At 48.8% G+C, this 18,035-nt stretch overlaps 1 protein-coding gene across 2 annotated transcripts in view; it reads right to left on the bottom strand.

Annotated features, from left to right (window-relative positions):
- The window catches only part of MATN2 (matrilin 2), a 113,633-nt gene that overhangs the window by 76,033 nt on the left and 19,565 nt on the right, over nucleotides 1-18,035 (bottom strand). For both annotated transcript variants that reach the window (XM_005879254.2, XM_005879255.2), the window contains exon 2: nucleotides 739-1,308. In XM_005879254.2, the coding sequence (XP_005879316.1) occupies nucleotides 739-1,308 (570 nt within the window). The remainder of the gene's footprint in view (nucleotides 1-738; nucleotides 1,309-18,035) is intronic.

Here is an 18,035-nt window from a genome sequence, read left to right as displayed (position 1 = left end):
CCTTTCCTGGCTTAAGGCAGTCGTCCCCACTACATAGCCGGTGAACTCCTACTCACCTTTCAGGTCTGTGTAGCGCACAGTGGTTACGACGTAGGTTCAGAGCCAGGATGCCTGGGTTCATTCACATCTCAACTCTACCACTTGGTGCTGTGTGACCCTGGACAAGTTACGAAATCTCTCTGGGTCTCAGTTTCCTTTTCTATAAAATGGGAATTATAACTAGCACCTACTTCACAGGTTTGTTGTGTGAATAAAATGAGTTAACATATGCTAATAGCTCAAAACAGCGCATATTAAGATCAATAAACGTTAGTGATTGATTATTATCCCCTGCTTAAAACTCTCCTGGAGCCCCTAGGTGGACCCAGGCTTCTTTGTTTATTTGTTAATCCTCACCTGAGGATATTTTTCCATTGCTTTTCAGAGAGAGTGAAAGGAAGGGAGGAAAGAGGGGAGAAAGAGAGAGACAGAGAGAGAGACATCAATGTGAGAGAGACATATCAACTGGCTGCCTCCCATGTGACTGGGGCTGGAAGCAAACCGGCAACCCAGGTACGTGCCCTTGACCAGAAATCGAACCCAAGACCCTTCGTGTCAAAAAGTCACCATGTCTACCTTGGCCTTTGCTGAACCCCTTGCAGGCACAGTCCCTGGGATGAGGCAGCACAGACTGAACCTCGAAGATGAATAAAGAGATCCTAATGATGCCCCTGGGAGAGCCACGGGGGCAGGACTTACTGCACAGCTTGTTCTGGAACACGGACGTCAGCGACTCCATCTGGCTAAAGTTGGCCACCAGGAAGACATGGTCCTCGTGAGGCTCGCTCCCGATGGCCTTCAGCGTGTTGAGGTCCACCTGGCCCACGCCGATGGCGAAGATCAGGATGCCTGTGTCCCGTGCCTTTGCAGCCACCTCGGCCACGGAGTCCTGGGGTCTCCCATCCGTCACGATCATTATGACCCGTGGCACATTCTCCCTCAGGGGCCGGGCCCCCTCTGCTTCCGAGAAAGCGATGTTCAGGGCGTACTGGATGGCCAGCCCCGTCATGGTGCCCGTGGACAGGTGCCTCATCCTCTTGACGGCGCGCTCCACCTCGGATTTCCTCTTGAAGGTCTTGAGGGAGAACTCGTTCTTAACGGTGCTGCCATATTGGAGCAGGCCCACTCTGGTGATGTCAGGGCCAATGTCCAAGAACTGCAGGATGTCCAGGATGAACTCCTTGACCTTGGCGTAGTCGTGGGTGTTGACGCTGCGGGAGCTGTCAATGATGAAGACCAGGTCTGCCCGCTTATTTTCACAGGAGCTCTCTGGGGAAAGAGGAGGGTGACACGCGTTAGAAGAGCGTGAGGAATGCAGCACAAGTTGGCTATTGTGGGAAACCATGTCTCCAATCTCCATCGGTTTCTCTTCACACCTGGAAAAGTTGTAAGGGTGTCTGTGAAAGTTGCAGGTGCATGTGCACGGCTGGGTGATCATGAGTATTGGCTACAAACAAATACTATTTCTTTTCACAAGAAAAACGAACACTTTCGTTTTCTAGAAAGTCATCAATCCAGTTTTCAGGTGGCCAAACACCTGATTGGGGTCAAAATGATTTCATTATTTACTGTAGGCCACAGAAGCTTGCCCAGATCCTGCAGGAAATGAGGAAGAAGCTAGGATAGAGACCAATGCCAATGATAGGGACCACCGTCTACCTGGGGAGACTTAGCTAATGGGACAAGTGGAAGAGCAGCTGGTATGAAACTGGGTGGTGCTGACACACAGGGACATGAGTGGGCTGGGTTCAAGGTCCTGATACGAGCTGGCCTTGTGGGTGCCAGCTTGTATTTGGGGTGCCAGCTTGTATTTGGGGTGCCAGCTTGGAATTGAGAGAAGGCACCAATGGAGAGGGTGGATGATAGAATAAGTGATAGAGGGACTGCTAGGAGTCACAGGTAGGAATTAAGTTGGATGGGTTGCCCGAAGCCAGTGATAAAAGGCCTTTAAATTCAGACTGAGAAATTTGTACGTGATACCACAAGGGGTGGACGTAATATGATTAGCATCATATGATGTAACTTACGTCTTCTGCAGATAAGTCATGTAATAAAAAGCCAATCGATGTGGTAGTGGTTTGCAAGGTGGGTGATCAGACCACTGCTGCACTGATTTGGCTGAGGGGGGACTCAATCTCAGTCAGGGCAGTGGTGGAAATGGCTAAGGGACCCGCCAAGAAGCATCTCAACAAAGGACACAGTTAAACTGGGAAAAGGCAAATGTTAAGTCTCTTCCTTATCACAACCACCACCAGACTTATTCCTTAAGCACCCAAGAAGAAGGCTATGTGAGGCTTAAGTCCGCAGATGGAACGCACTGCATTCTGGGGGAAGGATGCTATTGGGAGACATGAGAGACCTCCTACCCCAGAGGGCGGAAGTGGGCATTCCTGCTGGAATGTCTCAGATGTCCTGAGCGACTGCCTCCAGCCAGGGGGAGTCCCTCCTCCCTTCCCCAGTCTTTGCCGCTAAATCCACATTCGATAGGGATTAGAAAAGGAATCTCAAATGCTTGCCCTAATTCCCAAACACCACAGCTGCAAGAAGGAGAGAGGACGCCAGAAATGAAACAGTGAACCCAGTCATTAAAATGAGAACTAAGAAAGGCCCATGAGGTCATCCCGTCCAGGCCGGCTTGCCAGGCCGTGACTCGCCTGAGCGCCTGCACCCACACCTCATCCACTGCAGCCTCACACGTCTAACAATTTGAGGGGAGGAAACACTCCCAAACGCCAGCATCATGGCAGGAAACCCACCTTCTGCCACACCCACGTGTAGGATTGGGGGCTGTGTGGATGTAAGGCCCCCGCGGGCCCCGGACACTGTCTTTGAGGACTCTGGGAGAAGATCCATGTAAAACCTGGCATTTGTAGGATGTTTTAAAATCCTTTTTCCAGAGGCCTATTATCATGATGATCTCATTCGATCTGCAGAGCAAGCTCTCGAGAAAAGAGCCAGGGGTATCACATCCATTGGGCAGATGAGAAAATGGAGGTGCTGAGAGTTTGGAAATCTCTTATAATTAAGAAAAAGAAAAAACTACAGGGAGACAACATGGATACCCACATTTCTGGGTGGTTGTGAGAATTTAAGAAAACAATCCAGCCCAGCCCTGAGCCCCGGGGGCGGCGCCCACCCCGAGAGACACCTGGAAGGGGTGCCTTTTTCTAAGGTTCTCGAAGGCGCCATAATCTAGCACGTGGCCCTGGGTTGGAGCAGTGGATGCAGACCCACGGGTCCCAAGAAAGAAGACAGGGTCCAGGAGCAAGGCTGAGCCCTTTCTAGGAGCCTTACCTGCCCCGCCCCCCATATCTCCCACCTTTGATTGATGTGTGAAGTTACTTCATGGAGAATGTGGCCCAATGCTCTCCACCTGCTGAGAGCTGGGACCAGGCCCAGACCCCGCCACGGAGGAGGAGATGCATGGAAGGCCCTTGGGAAGGGAGGGAGGCAGACAGCGACTATTCCCCTGAGAACGCACTTCCTCTTTGGAAACAGGAAATGAGTCCTCCTGGGACTGGGATTCTTACTGCGGGTCTTGGCCACGGTGTCAACATCCACCAAGCATCACGATCAGTTTACAGGGAAGCCTGGAAACCCTGCAGGGAACGGTGTGCTAAATGGATGCGTTCCTGTCAAAACAAATGGGTAGTCTTCACAACGCCTGGACATTTGCAAAAATACCACGAAGGTTCAAAATGTTGTTGGAGGTGACAAGGGACCTGTGACTGTGAGTTGACAATGAGTCCTGGCAGCCAAAGTGACCCAGTTTCCTTGAAGACGTCTCCTCAGGTCCCTGGAGGGCTCACAACCACAGTCTCATGGTTTGTCCCTGAAAGGGCCCAGTCAGTGGTTCTCAAGCTTGGGGCGCCTCCCAATTCCCTGGAGAACTTGCTGATAACTAACTTGCTGCACCCTCAGAGCTTCTGATTCTACAGGTTTAGGGTGGAACCTGAAAATTTGCGTTTCCTGCAAGTTTCCAGGTGATACCGCTGCTCCAGGGACCACACTCTGAGAACCACCAGAAAAGGAGTTCTGGCGAGTCAGTACTGCACTATCTCACCGCGACTTCCCCAAAGCGGGAAACACACCTCATCCATCCATCCGTGTAATCAAGCAGTCAGATACACAGTAAGCCCTCATCAAAGATTGTGTGCAACCTTGGAACTATTTCCTCCTCTCAGGGTTGCTGACTTGTCACCAATCAGCCTCCCTCGTTCCGGCTAAACTCAATCATGACCGTGCAATTGTACAGTAAATACTTGGTGCCATCTGCCTGGGAAGATCCGGGCTTGTCTGGAGAAGGGAATGATGTGAATCTCTATGATCAGGGTAAAATAATGTCATCCAGAGGCTGGGAGGGAGCTCTGAAATGCTCAGCAGGGGGGCCCTTTTTTCGGAAGGGAGAGGGAGAGAGATAGAAACATCAATGAGAGAGAGAATCATTAATCGGTTGCCTCCTGCACACTCCACCCACACACACACTGGGGATTGAACCCACAACCCAGACATATGCCCTGACCTGGAATCACAGGCTAACACTCAACCACTGAGCCAGGCCAGCCGGGCTGAGTCCTATGATCTTAGTGCAAGTCTAGCCTCCACCACTTTCTGTCCATGTGGTCTTGAGCGTCTCCTTGACCTCTTTAACCCACTGTCTGCTCTTCTGTGAATGGGGATAATACCTCCCGGGCTGCTGTAGGACTTGAAAGAGAATTTAATAATTTATACCTACTGTTTACTGAGCACTTAGTAAGTACTAGGCCTTGTTCTGACAGCTTTCCTTATGTTGGCTTATTTCTTTTCCCCACTCGCCTTAGGGCGTAGGGACTGTTACTAGTCCCATTTTGCAGATGAGGACAGTGAGTCCAGAAAGGTTAAATAACTAGCTCTGGGTCTCATACTTAGGGAGTAGAGCGGCCGGGATCTGAATCCCATCTATCTTGTCTGGCTCTGTAGCCCATGCTTTTAACCACTGAGCAATGCCCAGAAATGATTGTGTCATTTAGACCTGCCACTCCCAGTGTGCTGTAGGTGCACTGGGACCTCACCGGCCCTCAGCGTGCTGCAGGTGCACTAGGTTCTCAGCACGTTCCAGGGGGACTAGGCCCTCAGCGTGCTGCAGGAGCCCTGGGACCGCATGGCCCTCAGAGTGCACTGGGACTGCACAGCCCTCAGCGTGCTGCAGGTGGACTGGGACCACACGGCGCTCAGCGTGCTCGAGGCGGACTGAGACTGTATGGCTCTCTGGGGCCAGTTCTTTTCTTCCCTGGATTCACAGGGACTGAAAGCTATGGCCCAAACTCGTGTGCCTCCTGCCAAGTGCTTCTCCTCTGCTAAATGTCTACTTGTATTTTTTTATTTAATAAAAGCATGAAAACAGATGCTCGCCTCCCGAGATTAGGCTGCAAGCTGTTCCCATTCCCATCCCCTTGGCAAGTGCTTATTGAGAGATCAGAGGAGCAAGGCCATGGAGACTGAGGGCTGGGACAGGAGAGATGGAGCTGAGGCCATGGATCTTTGAGGGACTGTGGGGAACGGGAGGGATGCGGCCCGGACAATAGGCAAATGCCCAGGGTGGAGTGGGGAAGGGAGATGGATTTCAGAAAATGTGATATTTCATTTTCATTCCCAGCAAAGTTCCCACAAGCAGATGGTTTGTGGGCACTTAAAAAAAAAACTTTAGAAGATTGAATGATACAATTTCTAGAACAGTGTAAGGGTATATTATATGGACTAGGCAACTAGAGTATGATTTCTGGGCAGCATTAAAGGATGACTTGAGGGTGGTGATCATGGAATTGAAATGAGATCAATAACATGGTGTGTGTTTTGCTACAGCTATAGGTGTAGGAGGATAACAGGCAAAAGTTGATTTAACCAGAGCTGTCATTTAGCCAAGTGAGAGTGATGAATCAGGCAAAAGCAATCGACAGGAAGACTACAACGATTTCCTGTGGAATTACACTGGGGGAGCAGGGAGTAGAAGAAATGAGGGGATAAAGGACAGAGAAGAAGCAGCAGGATCAATGGGCTGGAAGTCCAGGTAAGGTCACAGTTATTGACGTTGGAATACTGGAAGGTATTACAAGGGGTGAGCTGGGAAGATAGGAGGTTTGAACTGAGATTATGGCGGGACCGCAATCATTATAATCACAGGGTCAAGAGTATGATAAGAGGGGCAATAGCTGAGAGATAGTGGAGGATAAGAATATTGGAGGAAAGAAAGGCAAAGCTATTGAGGGATCATTCATATGGATATTGAAATCACCAAGAATTATGGCAAGAGTAACGTTGGAGAAAGTGGCAGTGAGCCAGAAGCTAAAACTGTTCTCAGAATAATCATGGGTTGTTGTTTTTTAAATGAAGCAGATGAAAATGTCATAAAGGGACAGAGAAAAAAACCAGCTCATCGAAAGTTTCAAAGGAACACTGGGGAGAAAAATTAAGGCTGCTTTATAATGAGAGAGAGGGAGAGGGACAAAGGGAGAGAGAGCCTGGCTGGAATGGCTCAGCGGTTGAGCATGGATCTATGAACCAGGAGGTCACAGTTCAATTCCCGGTCAGGGCACATGCAGGGGTTGCAGGCTTGATCCCCAGTGGAGGGCTTGCAGGAGGCAGCCGATCAGTGATTCTCTCTCAGCATTGATGTTTCTCTCCTTCTCCTTTCCTCTCTGAAGTCAATAAAAATATATTTTTAAAAAAGGAAAGAAAGAGAGAGAGAGAGATCATTATTATTATTATGAGCCAGCAGGGGTGTAAGAAGGGGAAAAACATATATAATTTATGTTTTCATTCCTAGATGGGATGGATGAGGTGAGTCAGGAATTCTATATTTGGATGTCAGCGATGCAAATGATTGATTCTAGGGGAAGAAATGAAGATTCCACATTCACCAGTTAGGTAAAGCCAGACATTCAACAGATATTTAGTGAGTACCTACTGTGTGTCAGGCTCTGGGAATACAATGAAGGAAAGACTCCCAATTGTGAAAGGCAGGCATACAGACAAATAAGAGCAGGATACAGACTATAAAGACGGAGTGCTAGGGAGGGGGTGGGAGGATGCTGACTTCCGCTCTGCGTGACTGCCTGGCCGAGGGCAGGCTTAGCAATGCCCTTTACTCTTCCTCTCTGTCAGACATCACTCTCCCGCTCGGCCAGCACGCAGCCTCAGGATCCTACAATCTACTGCAGTTGGCACATGAAATTGACTCATTTTACCAACCTGGTTTTAGTGTCCGGTGCTCTACAACAAAGACTGAGGTACTCAATTTTATCTATTTCCGAGAAACCAAAAAAAAAAAGGTAAATTAGCTCATTATACATTCAGCCCTTAAAAACACAGGTTTGAACTGCACAGGCCCACTTATACACGGATTTTCCTCAATAAATACCGTGAACGTATTTTCTCTTCTTCATGATTTTCTTAATAACATTTTCTTTTCTCTAGCTTCCTTTATTCTCAGTATTTGTACAGTATATAATACACATAACATACAAAGGACGTGTTTATTGACTGTTTATGTTATCGGTAAGGCTTCCTGTCAACACGGGGCTGTCAGCAGTTAAGTTTTGGGGGAGTCCAAAGTTATTCATGATTTCAACTGCAGGGGGTTGGCGCCTCTAACCTCTGCAATGCTCATGGGTCAACTGTACTCATGAGACACTGATTATTAGCGCCGACATTATTTTTCAATGAGAAATAAGAAGGGTGGGCAGACAAGACTGGCCACATCAACAGTGTGCACATAAACTCCCAGATAAAGCCCCATTCACGACAGAGGGCTGTTAGGCGGGCCAGGCGTCAGAGCAAAGAAAAGAGAAAGATCATAAGAATTAGTCGCCTCAAACTGTAACAGTGGTGCTTAGCTACTATTATAAGAATATATAAGTCGCTCAGGGAAATTGCACCCCGTGAGCATTTGGTTTGTGTGAATTGGACTTTATGGGCTGGTCAGAGAAAGAGAGAGACACAGAGACGGAGAGGAAAAACGACCACGCAGCACAGCACTGCAATCCCATCTGTCTTAGTGCGGGGTGAGCTTGTGCCCACAAGTGCCTGAGATGTGGCCCTGTGCCACCTCCTGTGGTTCCGTCCCCACGTACCTCCAGACTGTGACTACTAGCTCTCATGGAACATGAGTGATTTCAAGGATATTTTAGAGGCAATTTGGACTGTCTTCGGACTATCTTTCTTTTTGCCCCCAGTGTGACTTAACCTACAAGTCCCTGTATTTGTGGCACTTGACTGGGGCCCATGGTCCTTGGCCAGGGCTGGAAAGGCCACAGCCAACATTTCCCTCTCCAGTGTCTTCATTAGTCAGCCACCAGCTGCTGCATAACCTCGTGCCAGACATGTCACAGTGCTTGATGAGCTATGGCTTTCTTTGAATCAGTCCTGCTCTACTCACATCTTCCCAAAGAACCCCCGGGGAATGCCCTGAAAACGCCATTGTATTGTATTAGGGAGACACCCTAGACTTCTTAATGGGACCTCAGACATGGCTCAGATTCGTTAGCAAATCATTCCCTGCTTGGTAACATTTTCCAGACATTTGTCCAAATTTGGGGGCCACTTGTTCTCTCTACACTAATACATACGATGCTGGGAGAAATTTCGAATAAGCTGAATAGCAGAGTCAGGACCTGAAAGGACTTCTGAGGGCCAAAATAACAAGTCAAAACTAACAAGAAGAAAACTAATTGGTATAAATGTCAAGTCCTGCATGTAAGGCTCAAAAACCCGACTGTATAACCCACAGGAAAGGAGACAACTGGATCGACAGCCAGTTGCATAAAATCTCAAACCCGGATGGCTAATCCCAAGCCTTGCATGTGGCCCCCGGCCTGTGAGACACCACTCCCCACCACACACACACACACACACACACACAACCTCAAAAGCAAAGTTCAGCCACAGGACTCCTCTCAACACAGCACCCCAAGTCCCCATTCCCTGGTGCCTGGAGGAGGTTTGGGGAATGAAACCTATTTGTCAATCAGACCCTTTCCAATCACCCCCATCTGATCCCTCCCGACCTCCATGGCCAGTCACCTCATCGGTGGCTTCCCTGGCCTGGGAGAGTGGAGAGACTCTCAACAAATGGCCCAGAGCCTTCTTGTCTTTGCAGCAAAACTTTCCTATAAATGAATAATTTGGTGAGCCTCATTGGTCAGTCACAACAGCTGCATTTGGCAGCTGTAAATTCTCGGTATTATCGAGCCTCAGGATGCTGTGTCATCAGAGCAATTTCTTCAAAAGCCACGATCCTAAGGGCTGCTGACAGAAGGGTCACTGACATTCCTAGAGGAATGAGCTCTTTGGCCCACTACTCCCTGCCCTCTACCCGACACCCCAGTGATATCAAGAGGTTTGTAGTTCCCTACACCCATCCCCTCTGATGCCTCCTCGGTTTAAGACTCAGCTCTGTGGTCCCTATTTTTGAAAACCTTTCCTTGTTGGGCCCCCTCCAATAGCCTAAAAGGCCTTCCCATGAGCCCCCTGGTACCTCCCACCAGCGCCTCACATGGAGCTACCCGGCCTCATGTGGTGTCTTCTATGGATTCCTCGTACCCAGCATAGTGTCAGGCACAGAGATGCTCCATCAGGGTCCTTGCTTCTTCCCTTCAATGTGCACATGTGGGTGGGGAGGGCGGGAAAGGCAGAGGTTGCAGGTACCTGCCCATGAGCTGGAGGGGGCTGGGAGGGCTGGCCAGTGGAGGCACATAAAGAAGAGCCCAAACGGGGATCCTGAGGCCTTGATGACATCAGAAATGCCTGGGGTGTTTATTTAAAATGCCGAGTCCTAGGCCGCACCCTAGACCCAGTGAGTCGGAATCTCTAGGTCGGGGCCCAGGAGTCAGCACTGATAATTGCTTCAGGTGATTCTTGGGCACAACAGACCTGAGAATTCTATCCGAAGGGGCATGCCAGCCTGGGAGACCATCTGTCACGGAGCCAAGAGTCCCGAGGAGAAGATGGTGCCAGGGGACCCCTTCCTGTGCCCCGGCACCCACCCACCACCAGGAGCGACCTGGAAATGTGGCAGCCACACATCCTGGCTTCTCTCTCGTGTTCTCATCCACATTCTGTTTCAATGTGTGTGTCAGGTACGGCCTGGCTTTCCATTAGGTTCAGAACATCAGCAAGGCAGGCACCATTAGTACCCTAACTTACAGATGAGGACCCCGAGGCTTAGAGAGGTTACGTATCGAGTCCACAGGCACAGAGCATGTGAGCGGGGGTGGAACAGGGGCCTCAGTCAGCCGGTCTGCCTCTAGCACCTGCATTTCCAGCTGTTCCCCAGTGGGTGACCTGGAGTGAAGAGTCTCCTCTGAACAGGAAAATGTCCCAGCGAAGAGCCTTACCCGTCACCCTCCCAGGTACCGTTAACAGATCCACCCCCAGATAAATGTGGGCAGGACCAGCTGCAGCCTGGAATACGACCAGGAGTGACAGCCCAACAAGGCACACTCCCTAAGTGTAAACGGCCTCTTCACCCCCTGCCCTGGGCAGTGCCCCGGGCGTCCCTGTGCCTTAGGCTCCAGAGATGCACCTGCTGCACCCACCTCAGCCCCCACTTCTGCTGCACGAGGTAGTGATGACAGTAAGCACGACTGGTACCTTAATATGCAGCAATGTCATCCCCAAACACTGTATTTACTGGCCTGTGAGCTCCCTCAAATCACAATGCAAACCTCTGAGGTCAGGACTGGTCCTTCTTCACCTCCATCCCACCCATGCCTGACTCAGGGCTGGCACACAGAAGGCAGTGAAGGCAGAACACAGAGCGGGAGCTGTGGGGACACTGCCAAGGAGAAGACGCAGTGCCTGGCCTCAGGGGGTGGGGGGGGCTTACAGCCCCGGGGGTCAGCAAGACATGCATACAAATAACTGCAGAACGAGGCAGGGTCAGGTGAATTAGTGTTTGATGATCCTAATCATAATCTATCTTAGCCCGGACAGCCTCAATCACAAAGAGCAGTCACTAGAGACTGAACTTCTGAATGAGGAGGCATGTACCCAGCAACGACATAGAGCAAATGCAGCAGTCCCCCGTCGTCCGCAGTGTCACTTACCTGCAGTCAACCACAGACTGAAAATATTAAGTGGGAATTTTCAGAATTAAGTAATTTGTAGCTTTTAAATTTAATGCCATTCTGAGTAGCATGATGAAATCTCGCAACGTTCCACTGGGAAGCGAATCATCCTTTTTTCCAGGGTATCCCATTGTATTTGCTCCCTGCCCATCTGTCTCTAATAGCTAAGTCTCAATTAGAGAGAGGAGAGAGAGAGAGAGAGGAGAGAGAGAGAGATCACATTCACATAACTTTATTACAGTATATTATCATAATTTTTTCTATTTTATTATTGTCAATCTCTTACTGTGCCTAATTTATAAGTTAAACTTTATCCTAGGTATATATGGACAGGGAAAAACATAAGAAGGATTTGGTACTCTCCACGGTTTCAGGTGTCCACTGGGGGTCTTGAACATATCCCCCCAGATAAAGGATGCCTACTGAAGTCTCTCTACTTCTTGGAGAACCACTCAGAATAAGAGTAACAACGTACCTGCAGGTGGAGGGGATTTCTGCGGTCTCCCCCGCTCCCCCCCTTACACCTGCTCTGAATGCCTGGCCAGAGACGCGAGGAAGTGGGAGATGACTGGGGGAAGGAGCGCTGTGGCTGGTGGGTTCCCTGTACTCCCAGAGCTCTTGGTTTTCTCCTCTGGGCTTGTGGGATTTTCACCAGAGACCCACCTGTCCCAATGAGCTGTGTGAAAAGCCCCTGACACCACTCAGGGGGTCACGCACCATGCGCTTCTCTCGGGACACATGAGATATGGTCTCAAAGTCAACCTCCATTCTACTAAGTTCTTTCCAACACCTACAAGCAGAACGACAGCTCACAGGCAGCTGCTGGGCTTTCAGCATTGTCAGGTCTGCTCTGTGTGCACTTTACCAGCCGTTTCCAAGAGCAGTTGCAGAGCAGAGAGAGAAGGGCGTCCGGGGAGGGATGGAGTCTACCTGGCTGTGGAGATACACCTGCGAAGTGTGTATGTGTGTGCGCTTTTTAATGTTTTCATTGATTCTAGAGAGAGGAGGGTAGAGGGAGAGAGCGATAGAAACATCAATGTGAGAGAATCATCAATGGGCTGCCTCCTGCACGCCCCCTACTGGGGGTCAAGCCTGAAACCTGGGAATGTGCCCTGACAGGGAATGGAACCAACGACCTCCTGGCACATGGGCTGACACCGAACCAACTGAGCCACACCAGCTGGGCCACACTGCAAAGTTTTTAAGCAAAATGCACTTGCCAATGGCATGAGGGTTTTTTTCTCTGTTTCTTTTTTGTTTGTTTAAAGAAGGTTCTGTGAATGAGCCTGCATCTTCGGGTAGCAGTGGTGCTCCATAAACCGCAGACATGGGTCAACGGGGCCCCAAGGAATTCTGGGTTGACACGAGCTCAAATTTCAGTTGTCCCTGCTGACTGTCATAAATTCCTTTAGGAACACAGCTCTCCGAGGCCCTCAGGGAGTGTGTGCACCGACGCGCCAGCAAAATGGAAAAGAGAGAAAAAAAAATATGCCACATCACACCAGTCTCCTCTAGTCACTGCTACATGAGCTGAGAGAAAAGAGACATCGCATGAGGCTCAACAACTATGGTTTCCAGAACCCTGGACAATTTTCTTTGCGAGGGAGCCAAAGAGAAAGCTGCCCCAGGTTAACCCTGGAAAAGGCAGTTTCCAGGGGATTGAATTTCCTCGCAAGGTAAAGCAGTTTGCTAAAGTTTCACTAAAAAAAAAAAAAGCCTCCTCTCAGAGTATATCTGACAATAGGCTTCCACTTAATTGCTAAAGAGAAGCATAAAGAAGCCCTGAAATAGTTGATGGCTTACAGAATAGGTTTGGTATTCTCTATCAAAACCCCTCTCGCCATCTTCCTGCCTTTCTCCAATTGAGCAATGACTCATATCTTAGAACTGTAACACACACACACACACACACACACACACACACACACACGGCCTGTCCACCAGTCTAAGATGGTAGGAAGGACTGGGACACATCTAGGTGGTTTCTTCTCTCTGCAAAGTGAAAAACGGGGTTAAGTGGCTTTTTAAAAGCAAACTGGCATCGGACCCATGGGAGGGTTTGAAACTTCCTAAGTTGGGCACTGCCTGGTCTGCTTTCTGAGAGCTCCGCCAATGGAAGTCAGCAGCCTAGTCCAGACTGGAGAATAGCAATGCAGTGCCCAGCGGGCAAAGAGAGAGAGAAGAGAGCCAGGAGGGAGAGGCCCCGACACGTCGCACCTGGCTCCCTGCAGCCCTGCAGTCTCTCCCTGGAAGGGGAGGGGTGTGGACACACAGGAGGCTGGGGCAGAAGGTTCCGCAGCCCTCTACCAGCAAAGGCAAGGCTGAGTCAGAAGCCCTTAGAATGTTCCCTAAAGGAGGAGGGGCAAAGCCGGTCTTTGAGACACTCCCGCCATCATTTTGGTTTCGTGGAGCTATGCAAACACTGTAAACCCCCTTTGTGCAAGGTGCTGGTTATAAGGGACAAGAACCAAGCTCGGCCTGGAAGGAGCTTACAGCCTGGTAGAGAAGGCAGATTGATAAAAACATGAACAACGAGAGCACTGGTCCCAAGACGGTGGGTGGGGAGATACCCAGAGAAGCTGATGTACAATATTATATTATTTTAGAGTATCCTGTTATTGCAGGATGAGCAGGTATTGGCCTGGCAGAGTTGGGATGGGCATTTTAGGCAAAGGGTCAGCACGAGCAAAGGCCTGGAGGCCAGAGCACAGGGGGTGCACATGTACATGGGCAGCTGCAGGTGCTGTGGTTTGGCTGACTCTTAAAAGGACAGGATGGGGATGACAGGGCATGAAGGGAGGGCTGCATGTGCCTTCTATTAAGAAGTTCAGACTTCAGTTAGGAGTCAATGGGGAGGGTTTTAAATAAGCCCATCCTCCTTTAGGGAGTATTCTAAGGGCTTCTAACTCAGCCCTGACTTCATTCTCTCCACCCTGGCCCCACCCCTGTTTTCCCTTCCATCCGAGTCCCCAGCCTGGTCTCAGGTGTAAATTAACGTCCACTGTATATACACTAATAAAGAAGATGCCAGAGAATTTTAAGCCAACTCCTTTGTTTAGAAGTCAAGTGTCTTTGTTATTTGACCCTGAAGTGAGTCTGCCTGTAGTGAATGACTTCCAGCTGGTGGAGCAGATGATTTGGGGTCAGAGATTGGGCCCTTCCAATGCATCCCTCTTAGGTGTTCACCTCCTCTACCTCTGTCACTCTTCTGAGATAATTCCAATTTCAAATGAAATAACTATTGATTGAATGTCAGTTGGCACTCAGCGTGAACTCCTACCTCTTTCTATGAGTCTTCCAGTACTGCAGAAGCTAAAGACAAAAACCACATTTCCCAGATTCCCTTGCAGCTAGGGTTCTGGGTAAGAATTAGGTAACACCAATTAGCTGCACTCACAAAGTAGAAAGGGGGGGTGGAGGTTGTTTCTGTAGGCAAGCAAGGTTGTAGAAAGACAGACTTGGGCTCTAGCTGGTTTGGCTCAGTGGATAGAGCGTCAGCTGAGGGACTGATGGGGCAGGCAGGAGGCAGCCAATCAATGATTCTCTCTCATCATTGATATTTCTATCTCTCTCTCCCTCTCCCTTCCTCTCTGAAATCAATAAAAATATATTAAAATCCCCTAACCTTTCCAACAATTATGTAATCACCTAATTTTGTGTCTGAAATCTCTCTGCTTTAAATGCCCCACTCATCCACAGTGAGTCCCTGTTGAGAACTCCAAATACACTGGAACAAAAAACACAACTAGGCATGCTCAGTCTGCTTCACAGAGCTCACCGAAAGTCCTCTTCCACCCAAGTTTTGTGAAAATGGGGCCACCTCCCCTCCCCTCCCCCAAAACCTCTGCATGGCTACCTCCATGCTTCTCTACAGAGACTCCCCAGGCACCTTGATCGCTCTCAATCTCCCATTCATTTGGAAACTTGTCCTCTCTCCCCACTTTGATACAACGCTTCATTTCCTCCATTCTTACTTAACTTGGCTTAGGTTTCCACTCCCTAAAGTACACTGAGAGGGTTTAATACACAAAAGGAGAATGATGGAGCCAGCAATTTGTTCCCTCATCACACAGTGCTTGCTTGAGCAAGTGCTCAGCCCCAGCTGCTGTAGCTGACTCCGACAAGCTTCACGCCAAATGTGAGGGTTGCTATGGAAGTCAGAAACAACATTTCAGGAATTCCTCACACCCTTGGTGACTTTGGTTTCTCGGCTGTTCTACAAATAGTCTTCCCTGCAGCTAATCATGAAGATGAAGATCAGTTAGTAAGACCGCAAGTTTAATGAACTGAAATAGAATTACATACAGACCTGACCATTGCAAAGAACTTAGGGTATGTATTTCAAAGTTGAAAAAGGACCTTAAAGACTGCATTCAATTTCCTTATTCTACAAATGGAAAAGGAAGGTCACGCGGTGCAAAGGTGGGGCAGCCTTCTGTCTCCCAGGACGCCCATGTTCCCCCACAGCACACACATTCTCCACCCTGGGCCGGTCACTCTCTCCAACATTCAGTTTTCTTTTCTGGATGATTGTAGCTGCCTCATAGGGTTGTCATGAAGATTAAATGAGCGACTATATGTAGCAATATAATGGTGCCTGGCACAGAGTCAAATAATCATTTATATCTGTTATTATTATTATTATGCCCAGCTGGTATTGTGTTGCGAACTATATGGTAGCAACGTGCCACTGCAAAGAAAGCACTGGCCTGGGAGTCCAGAGACCCATGTCCTGGCCCCCACCCTGCCACCAGCTAGGTGACTCTTAGCCACACAACCTTCTCTTTCCTTTTTGCCTATGGCACTTTGATCTTTAGGACTGAGCTGAATGGTGCCTCTCAATTCCTTTCCAGCTCTAGTATGCTCTGTTGCTTCTCACAACCACCTTTTGTGAGGTGGCAAACTGTGGCTCAGAGAGTTTAACTTGCCCAAGGTCACCCATGCGGAAGTGATGGAGCCAGGAGCTGAACCCAGCAATCTGAGTCTCAAAGTCATACTCTTCCCGATGAACTTACAGGAAACACAGACGTACACACGACTATACAGGGTACAGCCTGCATGACTTTCTAGTACATCAATGTTCCCAGTTGTAACTGTAGGGTTCCCTGTGGGCTGTCTCCATAAATCCCCAGCAACTGGTACAAGAAGGCTTCGGGGAACTTGCCACGAGATAAAATACTTGTTAGTTCTTCCTTACGCTCCAGAGATGATCACCCCACCAACACCCCTCATCTGGATGCTAGCAGTAGCCTCCTCCCCGGTGTTTGCTTTTGCCCCTCTGCAGAGGTTCTCCGTGCAGCAGCCAGCGATTCTTCAGACACAGGTGCAGTCACCTCACTCCTTTGCTTAAAGCCCTCCGATGGCTCCCATCTCTCTCAGAGAAAAATCCACGGTGGCCCCAAGGGCTCTCATGTTACTTCTCCAAGCCATGGGACACTGGCTGCTTTCACCTGCTGTTCCCTCGGCCTGGAACGTTCTTCCCTGGCGTCAGTGACCTGTCCCTTCGCTGCCTTCAGGGGTGTGTAGAAAACTCGCCTTCACGGGGAGACCTCTGATTTACATTCCCTACTCCCAGCACTCCTATCCCTCTTCCTGCCTTGCTCTCCTCCATAGCACTTATTTTTTATTGTTTGTTCTCATGTTATAACATATGATCCATGAGGCAGGCATTTTGCCTATTTTGTTCTCTGCAGTGTTCTCAACACTCCTGAGCAGGCGCCTCCACAGGCATTTGCTGGATGGATGGATGGATGGATGGATGGATGGATGTATGGATGGATGGATGGATGGATGGACGGACGGATGGGTGGATGGATGGATGGGTGGATGGATGAAAGGATGAATGAATAGGCTCTACCTGGGGTCCTGCGACTCAAGAGGACAGCATCAGACTGTGCCCTGAAGATTTCTTCCAACCCTCCTTTCCCCTGTCAAATGTTAGTCCTGGAAAAAACACTTAAATCTAGATGTTCATATTTTTAATTCTGCAGAAGCAGGATTGCTCTACTCTTGCATGAGAGAACCTCTAAGACTCCAATCGATTTAAAAAGGGAGCAAAACCCAGCCGGAGTGTCTCGGTTGGTTCGATTCTTAGTTGGGGCACGTGTCCAGGTTGTAGGCAAGGTCCCTAATGGAGGGCGTGCAGGGGGGCAGCCAATTGATGATTCTCTCTCATCATTAATGTTTCTATCTCTCCCTCTCCCTCCCTTTCTGAAATTAAAAAAAAAAATTTAAAAGGGAGCAAAAATGAGCATACATTACTTTCCTAAAGAGAAAATGTTCAGATATTTTAAAAGGGGAGGTGGGAGATGGATGTTTACTCCGCTAGCTCTTGGCACAAAACCAGCCCTGAAGGCTGGAAGTTCTAGGGGAGACCTCAGCCGGCTATAGAGAAGGACACTGTGTACAGAATCAGCAATGTGCCGGCTGTTCCTCATGGTGCCTAGAACAATTTACAGGGCATTTTAAATTGCATTAAAGACATTTGCATTGTGTTTAATACATTTTCATTTACCATACAAGTTTTAAATTGCAAAAAAAAAATGTATTAAAGTTTGACCCTTTGACATTCTCTTGTTTGTTTTTAACGTGCATCATCACCATTTGGGTAATTTTTTTCTTGTCTTCCCAATCTTTCACCTTAACTACTACTGCCATTTTCCCATTTTGCATACTTTCAAGAAAACCCCTTTGACATTCTCTTGTTTGTTTTTAACGTGCATCACCATTTGGGTCATTTTTTTCTTGTCTTCCCAATCTTTCACCTTAATTATTACTGCCCTTTTTCCATTTTTGTATACTTTCAAGAAAATGACAACCCAGTCAGATGACACCTCTCCCTCTCCCTTCCTCTCTGAAATCAATAAAAATATATTAAAATCCCCTAACCTTTCC

This window comes from Myotis brandtii, unplaced genomic scaffold (assembly GCF_000412655.1).
Source record: "Myotis brandtii unplaced genomic scaffold, ASM41265v1 scaffold59, whole genome shotgun sequence".
In the NCBI taxonomy this organism is placed as follows: domain Eukaryota; kingdom Metazoa; phylum Chordata; class Mammalia; order Chiroptera; family Vespertilionidae; genus Myotis; species Myotis brandtii.
This window is presented reverse-complemented; position numbering and strand designations above follow the sequence as displayed.